The 18,591-nt window shown below is 45.8% G+C and overlaps 1 protein-coding gene across 1 annotated transcript in view; it reads right to left on the minus strand.

Annotated features, from left to right (window-relative positions):
- The window catches only part of CTDSP2 (CTD small phosphatase 2), a 30,042-nt gene extending 18,305 nt beyond the window's left edge, over positions 1 to 11,737 (minus strand). Inside the window, exon 1 of the mRNA XM_043965715.1 lies at positions 11,344 to 11,737. Within this exon, the coding sequence (XP_043821650.1) occupies positions 11,344 to 11,407 (64 nt within the window). The 5' untranslated portion in view covers positions 11,408 to 11,737. The remainder of the gene's footprint in view (positions 1 to 11,343) is intronic.
- Positions 11,738 to 18,591: the final 6,854 nt, after the last annotated feature.

Here is an 18,591-nt window from a genome sequence, read left to right on the forward strand (position 1 = left end):
ACTGAGGTTAGGAAGGCTTCTCCGAGGAGCCAACTCCTATTCCATGAACATTGTTAATTTGCCCTCCTAAAGGAAGCCCATGATCCCTCTAGGCAACTCTTTGGATCAGGAGTGTTCTGACATTGGGAGAATCCCCACATTGACAAGTCAAGCTGTTGTCAAACACCTGCTTTCTCTGACTCTGACATCTGTTTTCAGGCTGGGGAGTAGAGCAGACCCAGCTTGGGAGGACCGAGTACCACCAGTTGTCCACAAGCACAGGCTTCATAGCAGGAGGGCATGAGACCTCCCACAGGGACTCATAGAAGTCCTGAAGAAGAGTACACAAAGTAAAAGAGGCAGATGCCCAACTGGTGCTAGGACTGAATACAAGTCTATTTCTGATGATCCCTTGACCCTCTCAAAATCTAAGCAATTCCCTGAACCTCTCTGAGAACTCTGCCCTACAGTGAGCACACTCATAGGAGTCTTATGCTAATGAGAAAGAAACAAAATCAAAGAAAAGAAGTTGGATTTGATCCCTAAAATTGCTTCTAGCTCTAAAATACTATGATTCAAGCTGACATTGGGGTGACAGTTCTACTGAAGGCAAGGTTACAAATATCTAGTCTAACCCACATATAATCCCCACTTAAAGAAATCTGCTGAACAGGTATCCACTGGGCATAATGTATTTAGTTGCATGGTCAGTATCTTTGAATAAGAGAAGCACCAGATGAAAATATCTAATTGGGTCATTTGGTTCCTTTCCCTCTCTCACTTTTTAAGGGCAGATTTGCCACCTGCCAGGTTGCTCTGAAATATTTTATCCTTTTCTGAATGTTGGCACTGTTGCTACCTATGGACCCCAACCTCACATCCCTGCAATGGTGTTGGCCAAACATTGGTTCAGGACTAAACTGAAGGAGGATTTTGAAAGTTCTTTATTAACTCTGAGGATGCAATAAGCATGGAAGTGAAAGAGGTATGGAATTTTCTTGGTTCATTCCTTCAAACTTCCCCCAAAAGGTTCCTCCTGATGGCTAAGGAAAGAACAGGCTGGGATTTGGCCACAAAATGGCCACTTCAAGGAGACTCCTCTAGGCTACTGGTAGAGGAAGAAAATTTGGAGCATTTCCATCTTGCCATTGGCTCAATGCCTTGGATCTTGGGGCCAAGGCACAACTTTCTCAGGATCTGTGCCCTCCTTTCCTCCAAAAAGCAGATTCCTTCCCTGGCTATCTTTGAGAAATCAACTCTAGCAATCTCTGGGGGTAGGTACCCTGAAATGTTAAGTGGCAGGATAGGTACCTCTGAATATTAGGTGAGATACTAAGAAGCATGGACAGGGAGTAAGCACAAAGACAACTGGAATATGAAGTTGAGGACTGGACAGCACCACATCAAAGGGAATATTGTCAAGTAGGAGGCAGGATTCAGTGAAAATGGCACCAGCTCTGGAGTCTGAGGACCTGGGTTCAAATCCTGTCTCTGATGCTACCTGTGTGACCCTGATTAAGTCACTTCACCTCCATGGATGTCAATTTCCTCATCTGTAAAATAAAGAAGTTAGACTAGATGCCCTCTGAGGTTCCTTTCAGCTCTACAGCTGTGATGCCAGGGCTTTCTAAGCCACTTGAGGGCTCCAGCACAAAAAGAAACTGGGGACCAGATGTGGGAAGTAGAGTTAATTATGCAAGCTATTACCTTTCCAGGGTCTCCTCAAAGTTTCCAAATGTTTAAATAAGCCTTGGAAAACTCCTGGGATATCACATGTAATGGTAACCACATGGAAGATCTTGTCCCCACATCATCCTTTCCCTCTGAGAAGCTGATGTTGTGCTCAATCTCTCCTCTGCCTTTGCTTCCCTAGTCTGGGCTGTAGACAAGTCAAGGGAGTTCTGGGTCCAGAATGCATTCTGTTGACTAAGCTCATCTTGAAATGGACATGGCTGTGGGACTGGAGTCATTGCTCTGGCCCCTGGCCACCTTCCCTGCCTACCAGGCATCATTAAATGGGGCTATCACTCTGGTTCTAGAGATGGCAGCTTCAGGATTCCCCAAATGATATCTATATAGTGCCAACTCTCCAGTTGCTTTGCCAAAAACAAGACAAAAACAAAAGCCACGAACTCAAAGACTGTATTCAAAGTCGGATGGGTGCTTGTAAAAAGGCCTATGCCCTAAACGGGCGGGGGGCAGATGAGAAATAAAACTTCCCTCGGATTTACTAAGCACTGCTCCCTTCAGTTCAATTTTTTCCAGGAAAGTGGGGTGAGAGGGAGAAAGACGAGCCATTCTTTAGGCCAGCAGACATCTTCTGAGCGAGTTGAAAACAGATGTACATATCCACCCCTCTCTGTAATGGGACAGGCGATACTGAGAATTTACGAGGTGGGTACCAGTGGTAGGGAGCCTGAGTATAAAACTGGGTGCCCATTTCCTTGGATGCTGGTAGACCCTAGAGTGCAGGGCCTGTCCATCTTTTTGACAAGAGTCCCATCAAGGAGGAAGAGAGACTCTCTTCCCCTAAAGGGATTCCTAAGAACAGAGGAGAGATCTGTTTATCTGAGGGGGAAAATCCTGTCAATTTCTGAGATAGGATGAGACACTTTCTGTCAGATTTCGGCATCAGCCTCTCCAGAAGTAGCTGTCCAAACAACTCAGAGGGAAGAGCAGCTGTAGAATGCTTAAAATAAATGCTAATGGTGTGGTCCAGATAAAGGCTGGGAGCCTAGGCTTCCTGCCGGGCCTTTTCTAGAGTCAGACCTTCCTCTAGGCAGCCCAGGGCCTTCGTAAGATAGCCAGATAATCACGCCAGGGAAGAAAATTCAGAAACTCAAGTGGGAGGTAGCATGATTCAGTGGAAAGAATGCTGGCATTTGAGTCAGATGACCTAAGTTCAAACCTGCTTCTGCCACTTTACTGTGTGAGGGTCTTTGGGCCTCAGTTACCTCATCTGTAAAATGGGAGGTAGCCTAGCAGCCTCTAAGGACCTTCGCTGTTCTACATCTAGGCTCCTATGGGAAAGAAGCCCTCTTTCCTTCAATATTCTCAGTAGATCATAAGCAATTTGTTTTTTAATCTGTCTCGTTATCTCCAGTGCCTAGCACAGAGCTCACACACACAAGACACTGAAAACTACTTGCTGAATTTCATAAATTTGAAATTGAACATCCCTTTGAACAGACAAGGGTGGAAAAAACACCTGGACATTCTTCAAGTATTTACAAAAAACAAGTACACATCCTAGAGAACGTGGTGACATTTGCTCCCAAATCCAGTATGAACAGCAGTGGCATCAAGACCTTCCTCAGACACTTCAGGTGCACAGGTACCAATGTGGCAACTCCCAGAAGTCTGTGAAGGCAGATAGTTTTGATGGGCAAGGGAGAGAAAGCTCTTCCTCTGTGGTGGTGCTGGGGGAGATGCAGAAAGCCTGCTGCCAGGCAGGGCTGGAGATAAAAAACAGTCTTTCTCACTGGCCATTTTGGTTCTTATGATTTCTGCTCTTCCGAGGTCTTGGCTGGAACTGAAAAATCTAGTCAGATCAAGGGGAAATGGCAGTGTGACTCCTTGTCTAACTCCAAGCTTGTTTTAGGGGGGTACTAAACAGCTTTGGGGGTATGTGAAGAAAAAGGAGTAGAGTTTTTTAAATGATGGGAAAATTGCTTCCACCAGTTCATGCATCCTGATTACTGTACTTCCTTTTTCCCTTGGTTGTTGCAAGTTAGTAATTATTAAGACCTAAGAACTTTTGGGCCTGGGGGTTTTAGACTATGGATATACCATAGTGTATTGTTATGTCTAGGACATTCTTTGAACTCAAACTACCCCACAAGATCAAAGAACAGAGCCCTTGGTGGTGTTCTTCTGAGTTCCAGAGGCCTAGGGGGGAAAAAAGGGGTTAGCCTGTAGCTTCCCATGAAGGAAGAGTAAATGGTAGCCACTCACCCTGGTAGCTTTTAAAAATTAAAGCTTATCATAGACAAAGGGCCAGTTTGGGCCAGGATGGAGGTAGACAAGCTGAGCTGAGATGGCCGTGAGGGTTGTGGTAGGCTAGGCTCAGTTTGGGGAATTTTAGCTAAAAAAGTCAGGCAGCCCTAGCCTGGGATGGAGAGAAATCTTTTTACACTCACACACACAGACACACATAGACACAGACACCCCCACCCACCCACCCCCTCTACAAAGAGCAATTATCCTTTAACTGCTTCATTCACCTCAAGACCTTAGTATCATGTTTTCTTTCTGAATTAATATTACTCTTTCTCATTATAAACAAATAGTTAGTGTTAAAACTTCAGGTCCTTGACATAGTTGTGGTTAAGGCCAAAAAAGAGAGGCCACTGGGAGCTACAGGCATCTATCTCCTGGTAGCAACATTTAGCTACAGGGATTTCTGCCCCCCCTACCAAGAGCAGGTTGGCTTTGGAGGCAGATCTGGTGGTTACTAAGTCTCAGATTCCACAGAGGGAAACAAAGTAAGAGTCTTTCCTCTCCCCACAAACATTCTTCTTTTTTTTTAATCTAAGGGGAGCAGGGAAGCCACCAAATTAAAGGAAAATAGCCAAGTTGTAAGTATGCCTTTGGATAGTCTTGAGAATTCTGTTCATCTCTTCTCTCTGCTCTGGGTCCTTCATCTTGTATTGCTGAGACTCCTGGGTCACATAAATGTAAGATTTTTGAGTTAAAAAGGCCTTTAGAGACCATGTAACATAACGTTTCCTCAGAGGGGTGGAGTGACCTGCCTGAAGTTACACAGGAAGTAGGTGACAAAGTCACCCTGATGCAGGTCATCTAACTTCAAGTACTTTCTATGTTCTTTCTACTCTCCCATCCCAAGCCACAGATTCCTTCAGAAGGTGGCTCAGAGAAGCAGCGTGATACAGAAGATCTGGGCTTGTGACTGTGGGGAAGGCACTCTTAGTCTCTGTTTCCTCATCTGTAAAGTGGGAATAACAACACCTCTACTGCCTACCGGATAGGGTGGTGATGAAAACAATACTCTGTACACCTTTCAACTCTACAGAAATGTGAGCTATTATTGTTATTATTACTATTACACTTAGGCTCATCTTTCCAATATCCCGTGCTTTCTCCCTACTGTCCTTTTGGTTTTGTTTGTGCTGAGACTGTGTGTGTGTGTGTGTGTGTGTGTGTGTGTGTGTCTGTGTCTGTGTATATGTGTAACAACTGTTTCTCTTATAATTCAATGATCCTCCCCCCATCCCCCCAAAAAAAAGATTTTTGTGATTTGTGATTTCCTGTACTAGGCTTGAAATGAGCCTGGCATCCCCATGGTTCCGCGATGATTAGGGTGATGAAGAGCAGAGGTGACAGAATACCAAATCACATCATACGTCAAGAGCTGAAGCAGGCTGCAGGATGAGTGCCCAGAAGAGATACCATGCTCCAAGCATTTTTTTTTAGGGGCTAAAGGAACTTACCAGGTAAACTCCTCTACATGGACCTCAGCACAATTTCTGCTGTTTCCTTTATGAAACATTAACTCTGGGATTCCAGGGTATCCCTGCCCTCCTTGAGTTACAGAAATTGGGGATCCCATTACCTCAGAACAAACTTATAGCTCCCTTCAGCACATGGAACTGGTTGGCCAAGATACAGAAACTTTCCTTTCCACCCTCTCAGAATGAACAATGAAAAAAACCCGAGTTCGTATGATCTTATGAGTGTAGACCTAGAATGACCCTTCCAGAGTAGCTAGTCTAACCCTTCAGTTCAGACTGTTGATTTAACTGTTTTATTTAATAGCAAATGGTAACAAGCAGGAAACCATATTTTAAGAACCTCTATTTCTTTTTTAAATCCCCATCTCCTTTTCACTTCCAATGCTAAAATTGTTTAAAAGGAATCCAAATCTTACAGGGGGAAAAAAATCAGATTCTGAAAGCAATCTGAAGGCGTTTTTAAAAGTCTGGTAAATTGTTCCTCCAAGTATTTATCACATTTACTTTTGAGACTCTGACCATTCCATCTCGAATCTCTGGGCCATCTCCCCAACCTTGCCCTGCCCTCTTTCCTCACGTCCTTCCCATCTAAACCCTTGGTTTCTTTAAGACTCAGCTCAGGTGCCATTTTCATCAAGTCCCCCCATCTGTGAGTGTTCCTTCTCTCCTCAAATTACCTTGTATTTACTTATCTTTGTACAGATTGTATTCCCCCCTCCCATGTGGACTTTGACAGACAGGAGGTTTGTTTTGTTTTTTTCTTTGTATCTTCATTGCTAGGTGGTTGACAAATGTTTGTTGAATTAAATTTTTAGATGTCTCCATAAAGAAGTATTGCCTCCTTCTACCAGTATCTCCTTCACCCCAATGTCCTGGTTATAAATTCACCTGGCAGTGTGGCTGAAGGTGGGGAGATTGTCTTATTTGTGGGGAGGGGGAGGGGAGAAGAGCAGTGCCTAGACTTGTGATTTCAGATGTGAGGAATTCTTGGTGTGAAAACTCCCTCCACTATGGAGATCCACAACTCATCTCTAACTTCTAAGTCTCAGTGAGTCTGGGGAAGGGGCACCAAGAGGTAAAATAACAGGGTTCTTGAGTTTGTAGGAGTCAGAGGTAACCCTTGACCCAGCCCTCCCCTACTCCCTATGCCAGGCCTCTTTGCCACCTGGCTTACTGTAGGTAAAATCCTAAAGAGCAAGGTCTATGGTTGCAGAAGAGGAATCTATGAAATAAGGCCATTCCCAAGGCTCCAAGATGGGGAGCCAGATTCTTCTGTCAGGAACCCTCCTTCATCACAGACCCTTTTCTTGGTTTCTTCTGAGAAAGGCACCTGATGACACACATGATCTAGTACTATCTGCATTCTGGCTGAGGTACTTACTGACAGTTCTTTGTCCTGACCCTTTAACTTTCCACTTCAAAACAGGCTAGTCATCTAAACACTGGAGCCAGAAGGAGAAAAAGGATGCCTATAGGAGGGGTTTCAGGGGAAAGAAGGAAGGAAGGGGGTTTGTTTCCCCTCCTCCTTCCCCCTACAGAGTTTAGAATGCTGCTTTTCTCTTGTAAATGTATTACAGAGAAGTTGGGGCAGCAGCTCAGCTTTACCTCTAGGTCCCGCAGCCTGGGATTTCTAACAAAACACTAATTCTGACAAAAAGAAGAAATCAGCAAGCTCTGTGGAATTGGACAGGAAGATATTTTACCTACAGCATGTGGACTTTCTGTTCCCATAGATTTCCTGGAGAGAACTGGGGAGTGAGAGGACAGGATATGCTGAGGACAGCACCCCTAGACCTAGGGAGTGGCTTTCTTTGGACACTCCAAACCAGTAATCAATTTAATAATGCACTGAACAGGGAAGGCAGCAGCAATCCCATCCAAGGTCAGTCCCCTGAAGTGCTGAATTCATAGTGACCCCTGAAGGTAGGCTCTCAAACAGTGAGCAAAATCAACCAAGCACCAGCATCCCAGGGATCTAGCTGCTTGGGAAGGCTCCAAGGGAGACAGAAGGAGCCTGTCTGGATGAGGCCAGAAGGAAAGGGTGAGGCTAGGGTGAGAAGGGGAAGGAGCTGCCCTATGAGAAGTAGGGCCCTGAATTCTACAAATTATTGATAGTGGTAAAGAACACTGCACAGTATGACAACCAAACATACCAAATGCTCAGATCCAAATGCAGATTCTTTTCTTGGGTCTAAGGGTTGGGTTGTTTTTTGGTTTGGGGGTTGTTTTTTTTTTGTTATTTTTGTTGTTTTTTAAATAGCACAGGCAATGGAAATGCGTTTGGGCTTAGTTTTGTTTTCTCCTGAGAAAAGCTGGATTTTCTTCCTTACACAGGAGAGGAAAACAAACTAGAAAAAGGTGGCACTTATTTTAAGCTGCTCTTATTTTAGGTTTCCAGATTCAAAAGAATCCAGTCTCACTATCGATGTTGGTTTCCTGATATGACAACAGGAAACATAGGTTTATTCTCTCCCTGAGGAGAATGACCACAGAAATTAAACAAGGAGGTCCCACTGGAAGCACCAGCACTACTCATTCACTGGGGTTATGCTGGGTGTGTCTGCTTTAGGGACAACTTTTCGCCTCTGCTCCCTAAACAGACATCTAGGTAATCACTCCTCCCATAATGAGCTAATTCCAGTACAGTCTCTTTTTTACTAAAATTACATTTTGGCAATTAAATATTTTCAATAGAAGACAGTCCAGTGTCTGAAAAGCTCTGGTATGGCCAGCCCTGAAAAGGCATTCCTCTCATCTGTCTTCAGCAGCTGAACACATCTTCCTCCACTGCTTTCAGGAATTTTGCTCTGTTTCTCTCTGTAATTACTTTTGAATCATCAACAATCCCCAGGCAAGAGCCTCAATGCTCCGGGAATAAAATCCAAAACAAAATAAATAAATACACAAAATACAGATGACTTTAGGCTTGTGTATTTTAATTTTTTTAAATACTTTTTATAATTTATATATATATTAAAAAAATTTTTTGTCTCTTAAAATACAGATGCCTTTGGGCTTCCTGCACTTTGAACGAACCTTGGCTAAGGACAATCTGCTAACTAAGAGTAAACTGTCCCAGACCTCCTTTTTCCTTCTCCAAATGTGATTTATCCCAATCTCGGTTGGTTAAAGAGAAGGGATCAGAAGCATCAACAAGCGTTTATTAAGGACTTACTAGTGGCAGCATCTGGCACTATCGGAGAGTTGACTTGGAAACAGGATCAGATGTACCAGCGTTAAAAGAAGTAAGAGAGCACTGAAATGTACTAGTACAGAAGAATGAAGGGGAAAGTGTGTGACTAACCCTTGGGTCTGAAAGTTCTCTGGCTGGAGCCAGGTTCAGAAAACTACCAAGAACTAGCCAATATGAACAACTTCACTGCTATCCAGGAGCTGGATTCCTTGATTTCCAGTCTTCATCAATATCCACCACAATAAACATATCTGTGTGACTTTGGACCTCAGTTTCCTCATCTGTAAAATGAGGACTAAGTGGCTTGTAGTTTTTTTCAGCTCACAGTTGGATTCTGTAATTAGCAGAACTTCTATCAAGTCTCCTTTTGACTGCTAGCTACTAACCTTCCCCCTAACCCCAAACCCCCAAGCCCCAGTAACAACCATCAGTAGGTTAGGAGGGTAGTAAGGGAACCATAAATAAACCTTAAGGAGCCAAAAAGTGTTCCCAGTGTGTATCTAGTACTTCTCATTTTCTGTTTGTGTGTGTGTAGTGGGGGGAGCTATGGGTGGGGGCATCATAGACATCCGAGTGATACCTTCTCTACCTTTTAATCATGTCAAATGAGAGAGGACAGGCTTCTGAGGGCCTCTCCCCTAAGGATGATCAGGAAGGATCCCTCACACCTCTCTGGACCTCTACAAGCAATCACAAGTTGCCAGAGATCTTGACTCCTCTCCAGCTTCACCTTAAGTGAAGGCAGGATCACAATCAAGACAAGTTCAAGAATAAAGTACAACAAATCGAAGTAGTCAAAGACTTTAAACTCTCATATCGAGAAAACAGGTTTTTGTTTGCAAGCAAGTGAGTTTTTAAACACAAACTAGACACCCCAGTGTTAACCACTACATGTGGTTCTCTAGAAGGCTTTTGCCCACTGGGAAGACATTTACTTAAGGAAGTGGTCAGTTAAGACAGAGAAGAGAGAGATGCATGAAAGGGGTACAAACTAAGCCCCAGTTCATTCAAAGAATGGAACCCAGGAATAGCTAAAACCCACCAAGCCAGTTCTATTTGCCCCGAGAAATGAATGACAAGCACTCTGGGGCAGTTACACAGGGAGAATGGGTCAATTTCAGACAGTGCAAGTTATTAATAGCAGGAGTGATGTGAAGGGACATTAATTACTCACAGCTCAGGCATGGTACAAGGAGTCTAAATCTCCACACTCCCTGAATCAAAATACCCTCTTTTAATGTCTTACTCTATAGGGATGGATGGGCACATTCTCCCCCTCATCAGAGCACGGGTGTCTAAACTTAATCCTGCTTCAAAGGACCTCCCCCTCAACAATATCTACCCCTTCCCCACCAAATATTGAGCAACTCCCTCTTCTTGGCCCAGACAGACCCAGTGGCTTTTCGATTTCTGACCCACGGAAAAGAACTCCCCTTCCTCCTCCCAGTGAAATTTCTTCCCAATCTTTACACCTCCTTCCTCCCCAAGACAGTTTCCACCCATTTTCCTCTTGTTCCTTTCCCAAAGGAAAGGATGTTAGGAGACTTAAAGACCTAAGATGCCTGACCTCCTTGCCTTGCTTTCAGCTCTAAAAATCTACCTTACTTGGCCGGTTTTGCCCCCAGCCCCCACAAGCTGGGGTTCATCGACATTCTTCAAAGCAAGCCCCAGGCCATAGGAGACCCTGCCTCCTGGCGTGCTTCCTTTGACAGGACCACACTCCGGGGAGAATCCGGGCGCTTGACCGGGGAAAGCTCCCACTTTCTCACTGCGTGTTTCCTAACCACACCGGGGTCTGATGCCATCAAGCGAATTATGTAACCGGGGACACAGGCTCCCGAGCTAAACAAACGCGGCTCTGTGCAGCGCTGTTTCCCGGGGGAGCCCGGCCGGGGAGGGAAGGGAAGGAGGGGCCTCCTGCCTGCCCGGTGCCGCTCGGCCAGACTCCCTGGCTCAGCCTAACGGGCTGGACGGGGCCCGGGGTAAACCCGACCGAGGGGGACGCGGGTGGGGGCGGAGCTGGGTGGGGCCGGGGAGCCGGGGTCCCGGGTGGAGATGCTCCGTTGGTCTAGACCGCCCCTCCTCGTCTTCTTCCCCCCTCCCATCTCCATCCTCGGGCTCTTGGGCGATGAACTTGGGTTCCAAGTTCTAACCGGGCACGATCACGGCCACCGCCGGGGCTGCAGGAAGGACCTCGGGGTTCCCCAAACGGGGAGTCGGTGTGCGTGGGGGTGGGGGGGAAGAGGCGCGAGAAGGGCACCTAGATTCCTGCCTCGTCTCAGCTCCCAACCCATTCAAGAACGCCCCCTCCCCACTTCGAGCGCGGGCCGGGCTGGGGGGTGAGTGGGCGGGACGGGTGCGAGGCCTCCCAGCACGGGTGCCCACCCTAAGCATCCCTTCCTCCCCCACCCCCCTCGGGCGGGAGCGGAAGGCCAGGGCCTGGGTGACAGTTACCGCGCAGACCCGCCCCTCCCCCCCTCGGGGGTGGCGGCCGCCCCGGGCCCCTCCGAGGGGGAGGGTCGCCTCGGCCATTCCATCCCCCGCTCCCTTTCGGGGACGCCCCGCCCCTTCTCCCCGGAGGAGCGTCGCGCCGGGACGCGGCGGGGGCGGCCGCGGGCCTGAGGGGGCCCGGCCCCGGCTTGGGCGCCGCGAGCTGGAGGGGGCGGCGGCGGCAAAGTTTTCCGAAGTTGCCGGCCTTACCTTGCTTGGTGAGCACCAGGGCGTCTTCCCTCCGCGCCTGGGTGATGATGGAGCCGTGTTCCATCTAACAACCCCGCGGGCCCGGGATGGGTGGGCGGGCGGGCGGGGACGGGGGGCCTGGGCGGGGGCCGGCTCTGGGGCTGCTGCGGCGGCGGTGGCGGAGGCGGCTCCTTGGGCTGTTCACATCCCCCTCCGTCCACCTCCCCAAGGCAGAGAAGGGAGGCGGCCTGCAAGGAGGACCGGCGGCCCGGGCAGCGGATCCCCCCCACCCCCCCCAGGTCCCCCCAGCCCGGATCCCCCGGCTGCAGCTCCGGGCTCCTCAGTTGGGGTCCAACATGGAGAATCCGGAGCGAAAACAAGAGGAGGAAATGGGACACGGGGCAGTTTCCAGGCCCCCCCCCTCCCTCCGTACTCCAGATAAACAACCCGCGGCTGCTGTACCCACCCCCTCCTCCTCCTCCTCCGCCTCCTCCTCCTCCTCCTCTTCCCCCCCCCCCCAACTCTCCTCTCTTCGGGGCTTTTCCCGCTCCGGGATCCAGCCTGCGCCACCCTCACTCGGGCAGCGCTCTTAGTCCCCGGACCCCTCACGTGCGATCGGGCTGGGCTGGCGAAGCTTCCGGGGCTTTAGCAATTTTGTTACCAAAAAAAAAAAAAAAAAAGCGAATTCCGGAGGGGGGTGGGGTGGGAGGCGGGCAGGCTGGCGGGGAGGGGGAAACTTGAAACTGCTCCGGCTCTCCGATTGGCCATGCTGGAGAAAGAGGGCGTGGCCCTGCTTTACTATGCGGTGCAAGGACCCAACAACATTCCAGTCGTCTCGGGCCACGCCTCTCCGGATCCCAGGCTCTACCTCCTCCCCCTGGCCACGCCCCCTGCCTATTTAAACAGAGTCTATGGGTCTCAGGTTTTTAAAAATTTTTTTCAGCGCTCTCCGCGGAGCTGAAGGGGAGTTGTCAGTCTGGGTCACCTCGCTTCCGTGGCTCCGCCTCTCGGGGTCCCAGAGGCCGAGCAACTTGGGGCGGTGTCCTGGAGGGTGGAGACTGGACTGGAGGGCTCCAAGGCATGGATGCTAGGACAAGCGCACAGCGAACCCCTCCATACCTTGTGCCTCTCTTTTGATGGTACTTACAGGGACCCTGGAAATCACCGACAATCCGTTTTGCCCTGTCTCCCTGTCCCCCAGGCCAGGCAGTTCCGAAGGAAGATCCTTAGAGGAAGGGAATTTCCCCGGGCTCCCTTCTTCCTACCTTTTATTACCACCTACCACCCTCCCCAAACGCTCCACAGTTGTGAATATCTTCTCGAATATAAGCTCATATCTTCCCTCCTCTTCCTTCCTCTTGCTCAAGACTGGGCCAGTTTCTAATTATGGAATCATAGGATTTAGAACTGAAAGGGCCCTTAGCTCGGGCCTAAATCTTGTGATCTAGACACTCCTCAGATTTTTTCGGATGAGGAAAACTGATCCTGCTGGCCCAGGGGCTATAGAAGAGAGAACGGAGGAGGTCTGTTCAGATTATCTAGATAGCCTCTGTCTTGCTAATTTTCAACCTCTTTTATTCGCAGACAACAAAATGCCTTTAAAACACCCCCACCCAAAGGAACAAACATCCCCCCACCCCCTACGACTAGACCCTACTATTATTCAGCTGTCACTATGTTTCTCTTCCCTTTCACAGTCAGACGCTTGGGGGAAAAGTTATCTCTACTAGATTCCACTTTCTCACCTCCTCCTCACTTTTCAACGATTTGTGGCTTTATTCCCTGCTGGTCAGTGAAACTTCGTGCTTACCAATCATTTATTTAGGAAGGCAGTAAAAGAAAGGCAACAGGGCAGCATGTAGAAACCCCCAGAAGGAGAGTGTGCAGAAGAGGGGTCCTAGTGGTGTTAATAGTGTCAAACACTGCAGATAGGCTTTTTCTGTGAACTTTCTTGACCCCCTCCTGGATACTCTCCTTGGGGTGGGGGTGGGGATTAGAAGATGCTTTCTTGTGGCTCACTGTCAGATTTCTTAGTCTCCTTTTCAAATTTCTCATCCATATTCCATCCCATATGCATCAAGTACAGGGTTCCAGGTTATAGAACCTCTTTAGATTCACATATTTTTATGCAGATGACTTTCAAATTTATATATCCAGCTCTCACTTCTCTCCTGAGATTCAGTTCCATATCTTCACCTGGATGTTTCATAGGCATCTCAAACGAAACATGTCCCAGCACAGAACTCATGAACCCTTAAATCCACCCTTCTGTTAAATTTCCCTGGTTTATTGTTCTTTTTTTTTTTTTTTTGGTTGGGATAATGAGGGTTAGTGACTTGCCCAGGGTCACACAGCTAGTAAGTGTCAAGTGTCTGAGGTCGCATTTGAACTCAGGTCCTCCTGAATCCAGGGCTGGTGCTTTATCCACTGTGCCACCTAGGTGCCCCCTCCCTGGTTTATTGTTGAGGGAATACCTGGGCCACCATTCTTCCAGGAGTGATCCTCAATTTTTCTGTCTCACTTCCCATAGCCACTCAGGTGTCAAGTCTTATCTTGATTCTACCCTCATCATTTCCCCAATCCATCCTTCTCTCTACTTAAATGACAACTACCCTATTAATTCATTTAACACCGTAACACCTTTTGTGCCATGTCTATTGTAGTAATCTCTTAATTGGTCTCTCCATAAACCAGTCTCTCCTTTCTATAAACTGTCCTGGATAGTGTTGCCAAATTGATATTCTCAAATAAGAGTACATCTGAATTGCTGTTCCTAAATAGTACATATTATGACATAGTTCTTCACTTAATAAATATTCTAGCTATCTTCTCTGCTTGGCATAAAGTCCTCCCTAATCTGGCTCCAGCCTATACAGGCTGATTTGCACCTAACTCACCTTGTTCCTCCTCCCGTACTCTGGAGTCCAGCCAAAAATGTCTATTTGCTGGTCCATGCCATGCCATTCAATCTCCTATTTCTGTGCCTTTGCTGCCCCTCATGCCTGAAATGCTTTCCTTCTTCACCTCTGCCTCTTGGAATCCCTTCAAGGAAGGCTCAGCCACCTCCTTCAATAGACCTTTCCTGATATCCCCAGTCTTTACTGGTCCCCAATCAATCACTGTGATTTTTTGGTATGTATTCTGTATTTATCTACCTATGAACACATGTTGCATCCCCCTCATTGAATGGAAACTCTTCAAGGGCAGAGACTGTCTCACTCACTTTAAAATTTTGATCCCCAGTGCCTAGCACAGTGTTTGGCTATAATTTCACTGTCAATCTCCCTACTGGTGAACCTTCTTTCATTCTCCAGTTAGAAGATAAGGGTTGGGCTTCCTTAACCTTATGTGACTTTAGCCTACATATAACTTATCAAATTCAGCCTAGGCCATTCTGCCATCCTTTTAAACTCTATTGGGGGGGGGGGGAAGGAATGACAGAGAGACATATAATTATTAACACTAATTATATTTTAATAACCCTTTGGAGTTTCCAGAACACATTTGCATACATTAACTTAATTATGTGATATGCCTGAGGATTCATGAATACATGAGTGCCCATCTATATAGTAATGCCATTTCAATATACTGATGTAACTAATGAGAGAGAAGAGCTCTCACTCTCACTAACTTCACCCCAGCATGTCATTCATTTCCATCAATGAGGACAGAGTTCTATGCCAATGGGCTTTGGGACTGGTGCCTCACAAAGAATGATAACCCATACATTTTAGGGTCCTGGAGAAAAGGGTCCTCAGTAGTATGACTACTATTTTCTCCATTTTACTAGTGAAATTGCATTAGGTGGGTGGGTGGGTGTGAGGATGGGGAGATGTGACTTAACTTTAAATCTACAGTCCTACAACTTGTAAAGTAAGTATGGGAAGCTGATTCAGGTTTGTCTAGGTCCCCCAGCTCCAAGTCCTATCTTTTGACCAATCAATAAGCAATTTCTGGTTATTTTTTTGTTTTTATTTTTAGTTCCAAATGCTCTCCCTCTCACCATCCTCCACCATCCATTGAGAAGGCAAGAAATAAAATACCCATTATACTATGAAGGGATGCAAAACAATTTCCACATTAGCCATGTTGTGGGTGGTGTGTGTGTGTATGTGTGTTTTGTATGTGTTGTATGTGTATGTGTATATGTATGTGTATGTCTCAGTCTCAGTCTCAGTCAGTACTCAGAAGTTCATTTCTCTCTGAAGGTGGAGAGCATTTTTCATCATAAGTCCTTTGGAAATGTTTTGGATCATTGTATTGATTGGTATTGTGAATCTTTCACAGCTGATCATCATTACAATATTGCTGTTGCTGTGTATAATGTTCTTCTGGTTCTGCTTACCTTACTTTTCATCAGCATATATAAATTTTCCCAGGTTTTCCTGAAACCATCCTGATTGTAATTTCTTATATCATAATAGTATTCCATTAAAATCATATATCATAACTTGTTCAGCCATTCCTTAGTTGATGAATATCCCCTCAATTTCCAATTCCTTGCCAATACAAAAAGAGTTGCTATGAATATTTTTTTAATATATAGGTCCTTTTCCCTTTTCTTTGATCTCTTTGGGATACAGACCTACTAGTGGTACTGCTGGGTCAAAGGTTTGCACAGTCTGGTAGTCCTTTGGGCATTAGTTCTAGATTGTTCTCCAGAATAGTTCATAGTTCACAACTCCACCAACAATGCATTAGTGTCCCTATTTTCCCACATCCCCTCCAGCATTTGTTTTTTTTTTCTTTTCTGTCAGGTTAGCCAATCTGATGGGTATGAGGTAGTACCTCAGATCAACAGGCATTTTATTAAGATGTGCTTAATGTTCTAGGGGCTCTAGGCTTACAAAGACAAAAACTAAAAAAAACACTTTGCTCTTAAAGAATTTACTAAATTAGTCTACCTTTCAGATCAATAGTTTCATATAATCAAAGTGAGTGGAGAAACCCTTTGTAAAAGCAATGTGGATGAATGGATAGGGAACTAACCCCAAGTTTCAAGTCTTACCTGGTTGTGTGTCCTTGGGCATGTCACGTTTTAACCTCTCAGTGGTACAGACAGTTCTCAAGCCTATAGTCCTGGCAGAGAAAGTTCCGACCAGCCTTGTGAGGGGGTAGTTTCCCCATCTATATTCCTTTGTATTAATGAAGTCACAGGTCCAGTCCTGATGCCCTGGGGCAGCTAGGTGGCACAGTGGATAGAGCACTGGCCCTGGATTCAGGAGGACCTGCCTTCAAATCCAGCCTCAGACACTTAACCCCAATTGCCTCACCAAACCCCCCCACCCCCCAAAAAAACCCAGTCCTGATGCCCTAACAGAAAGTAACCAAAGTTATAAAGACATACATCTGAAGGACAATTCATTTCCATTTGACAAATCTTAAGAATTTATTATCTTCAGAGATGCTAAGGGATTAGAAAGTTAGACAAGAGAACACCTGAAGAGACTGCTTTCTTGGGATTTACAATCTAGTTAGCCAAAACACAAACACTGATAATTATGGTAGGGAGTTAGGAGATGAATGTATTAGAATGCTGCTGAGTGGTGCTGAGGTCAGAGTGAGGAAAAAGCACTTATGAACAAGGGAGTATTTTATATTACTACAAAAAACCCAAGGTTTTTGCATGTTCTAGATCCATTAATCAGTTACATCCTGGTATAGTGGATAGAGAGCTGGCCTAGGAGTCAGGAAGATTTGGGGATAGAGTCCCAGAACCAGATACACAAACACACATATATATTATCTATCTATCTATCTATCTATCTATCTATCTATCTATCTATCTATCTATCTATCTATCTATCTATCTATCTATATCTATCACCTATCATCTATTATCTATCTGTCATCTATCTGATCTATCATCTATCAATCAATCATTTATCTATTGATCTATCTTTTTTTCATGTGGGGCAATGAGGGTTAAGTGACTTGCCCAAGGTCACACAGCTAGTAAGTGTCAAGTGTCTGAGGCTAGATTTGAACTCAGGTCCTCCTGAATCCAGGGCCAGTGCTTTATCTGCTGCACCACCTAGCTGGCCGCTCTATTGATCTATCTTTATCAATTTATCTATATCTGTCTATGTAATTAATGATTATATCAATCCATCATTTATCTATTGACCTATCAATCAATCTGTTTATCTATCATCTATCTAATCTATCCATCCATCCATCCATCTATCCATCTATCTCTTTATCTAATGCCAGGTTTGTGATCCTGGGCAAGGCAATACAACCTCTCATTGCCCCCTGGCAACTAAGACCGTATAATTTGCAGAGAAGGTGCAGACCAGCACCTGTAGAGAAGGGACCTCCCTACACCATTGAAACTGCAGGTCTGATTTTTAAATTGTTAAGTAAGGGGAAAGGGAGGAACAACATCTTTATCTCTCATTATTCTTCAAATGGGGGTTGAGGTTATCTTTTTTCCTCCTTGGTAAAATGTAACTTTTTCCTTTAATGTTTAACTTTTAAAATGACCAATTTCCACTTTGCTGGAAAAATCCTTTTGTCCTCCTGCTCTATTCTAATAGCAGGGCTTCCTCCTGCCACTTTTCTTTACATGGTTCTTAGCCACCAATGTGGCTCAGAGCCAACTCTTTATATAGAGTCTTGTAGTGGCTATACTATCTTTTTTAAGAGACACAGAGGAGTGTACACAGCCCCTGCCTCCTAGAAGATCCCAGCCTGGTGTGGGAATCCTGAAGACTCTGAGAATGGACAGAAATACTTCCAAGATCGCATGCAAAAGAGTGTGAATTAATACCTAGGATACAAACCGTAAGGAGTAATGAGCGTATGTGGTAACAAATCTCTAGGGGCCTACAGGCTCCCTTGAGGAAGCCATTATTGCTGGTCTGTCTAATCTTCTTTAGATCGCCAAAACAGCATAAGAGAACTCTTGTCTTAGGCTCAAATCTTCTCCAGTTTAAGTCTCTGGCCGGGCATATAGTCCATTTAGTTCACAGTTGTTGCTAATGTTGGGGAGAATGGCCCCAGGGAAATGAATAGAGCAGGCATAATAATTATCCTTATTTGACAGACAAGGAAATCAAGGTACAGAGCATTTATATTGTATCTTTAAGGTTCATAAAACTCTTGATATGTGCTATCTCATTTTGATCCTCACAAAGCTGGGGGGCTATTTTACAAACAAGGAAACTGAATAAAACACATAGAAAGGTGAAGTGCTTAATCCAGGTTATGTACAGCTAGTTAAATATCTGGGGGGAGGATTTGAATGCAGGTCTTTCTGACTCC

Source organism: Dromiciops gliroides, chromosome 5 (assembly GCF_019393635.1).
Source record: "Dromiciops gliroides isolate mDroGli1 chromosome 5, mDroGli1.pri, whole genome shotgun sequence".
NCBI lineage: Eukaryota > Metazoa > Chordata > Mammalia > Microbiotheria > Microbiotheriidae > Dromiciops > Dromiciops gliroides.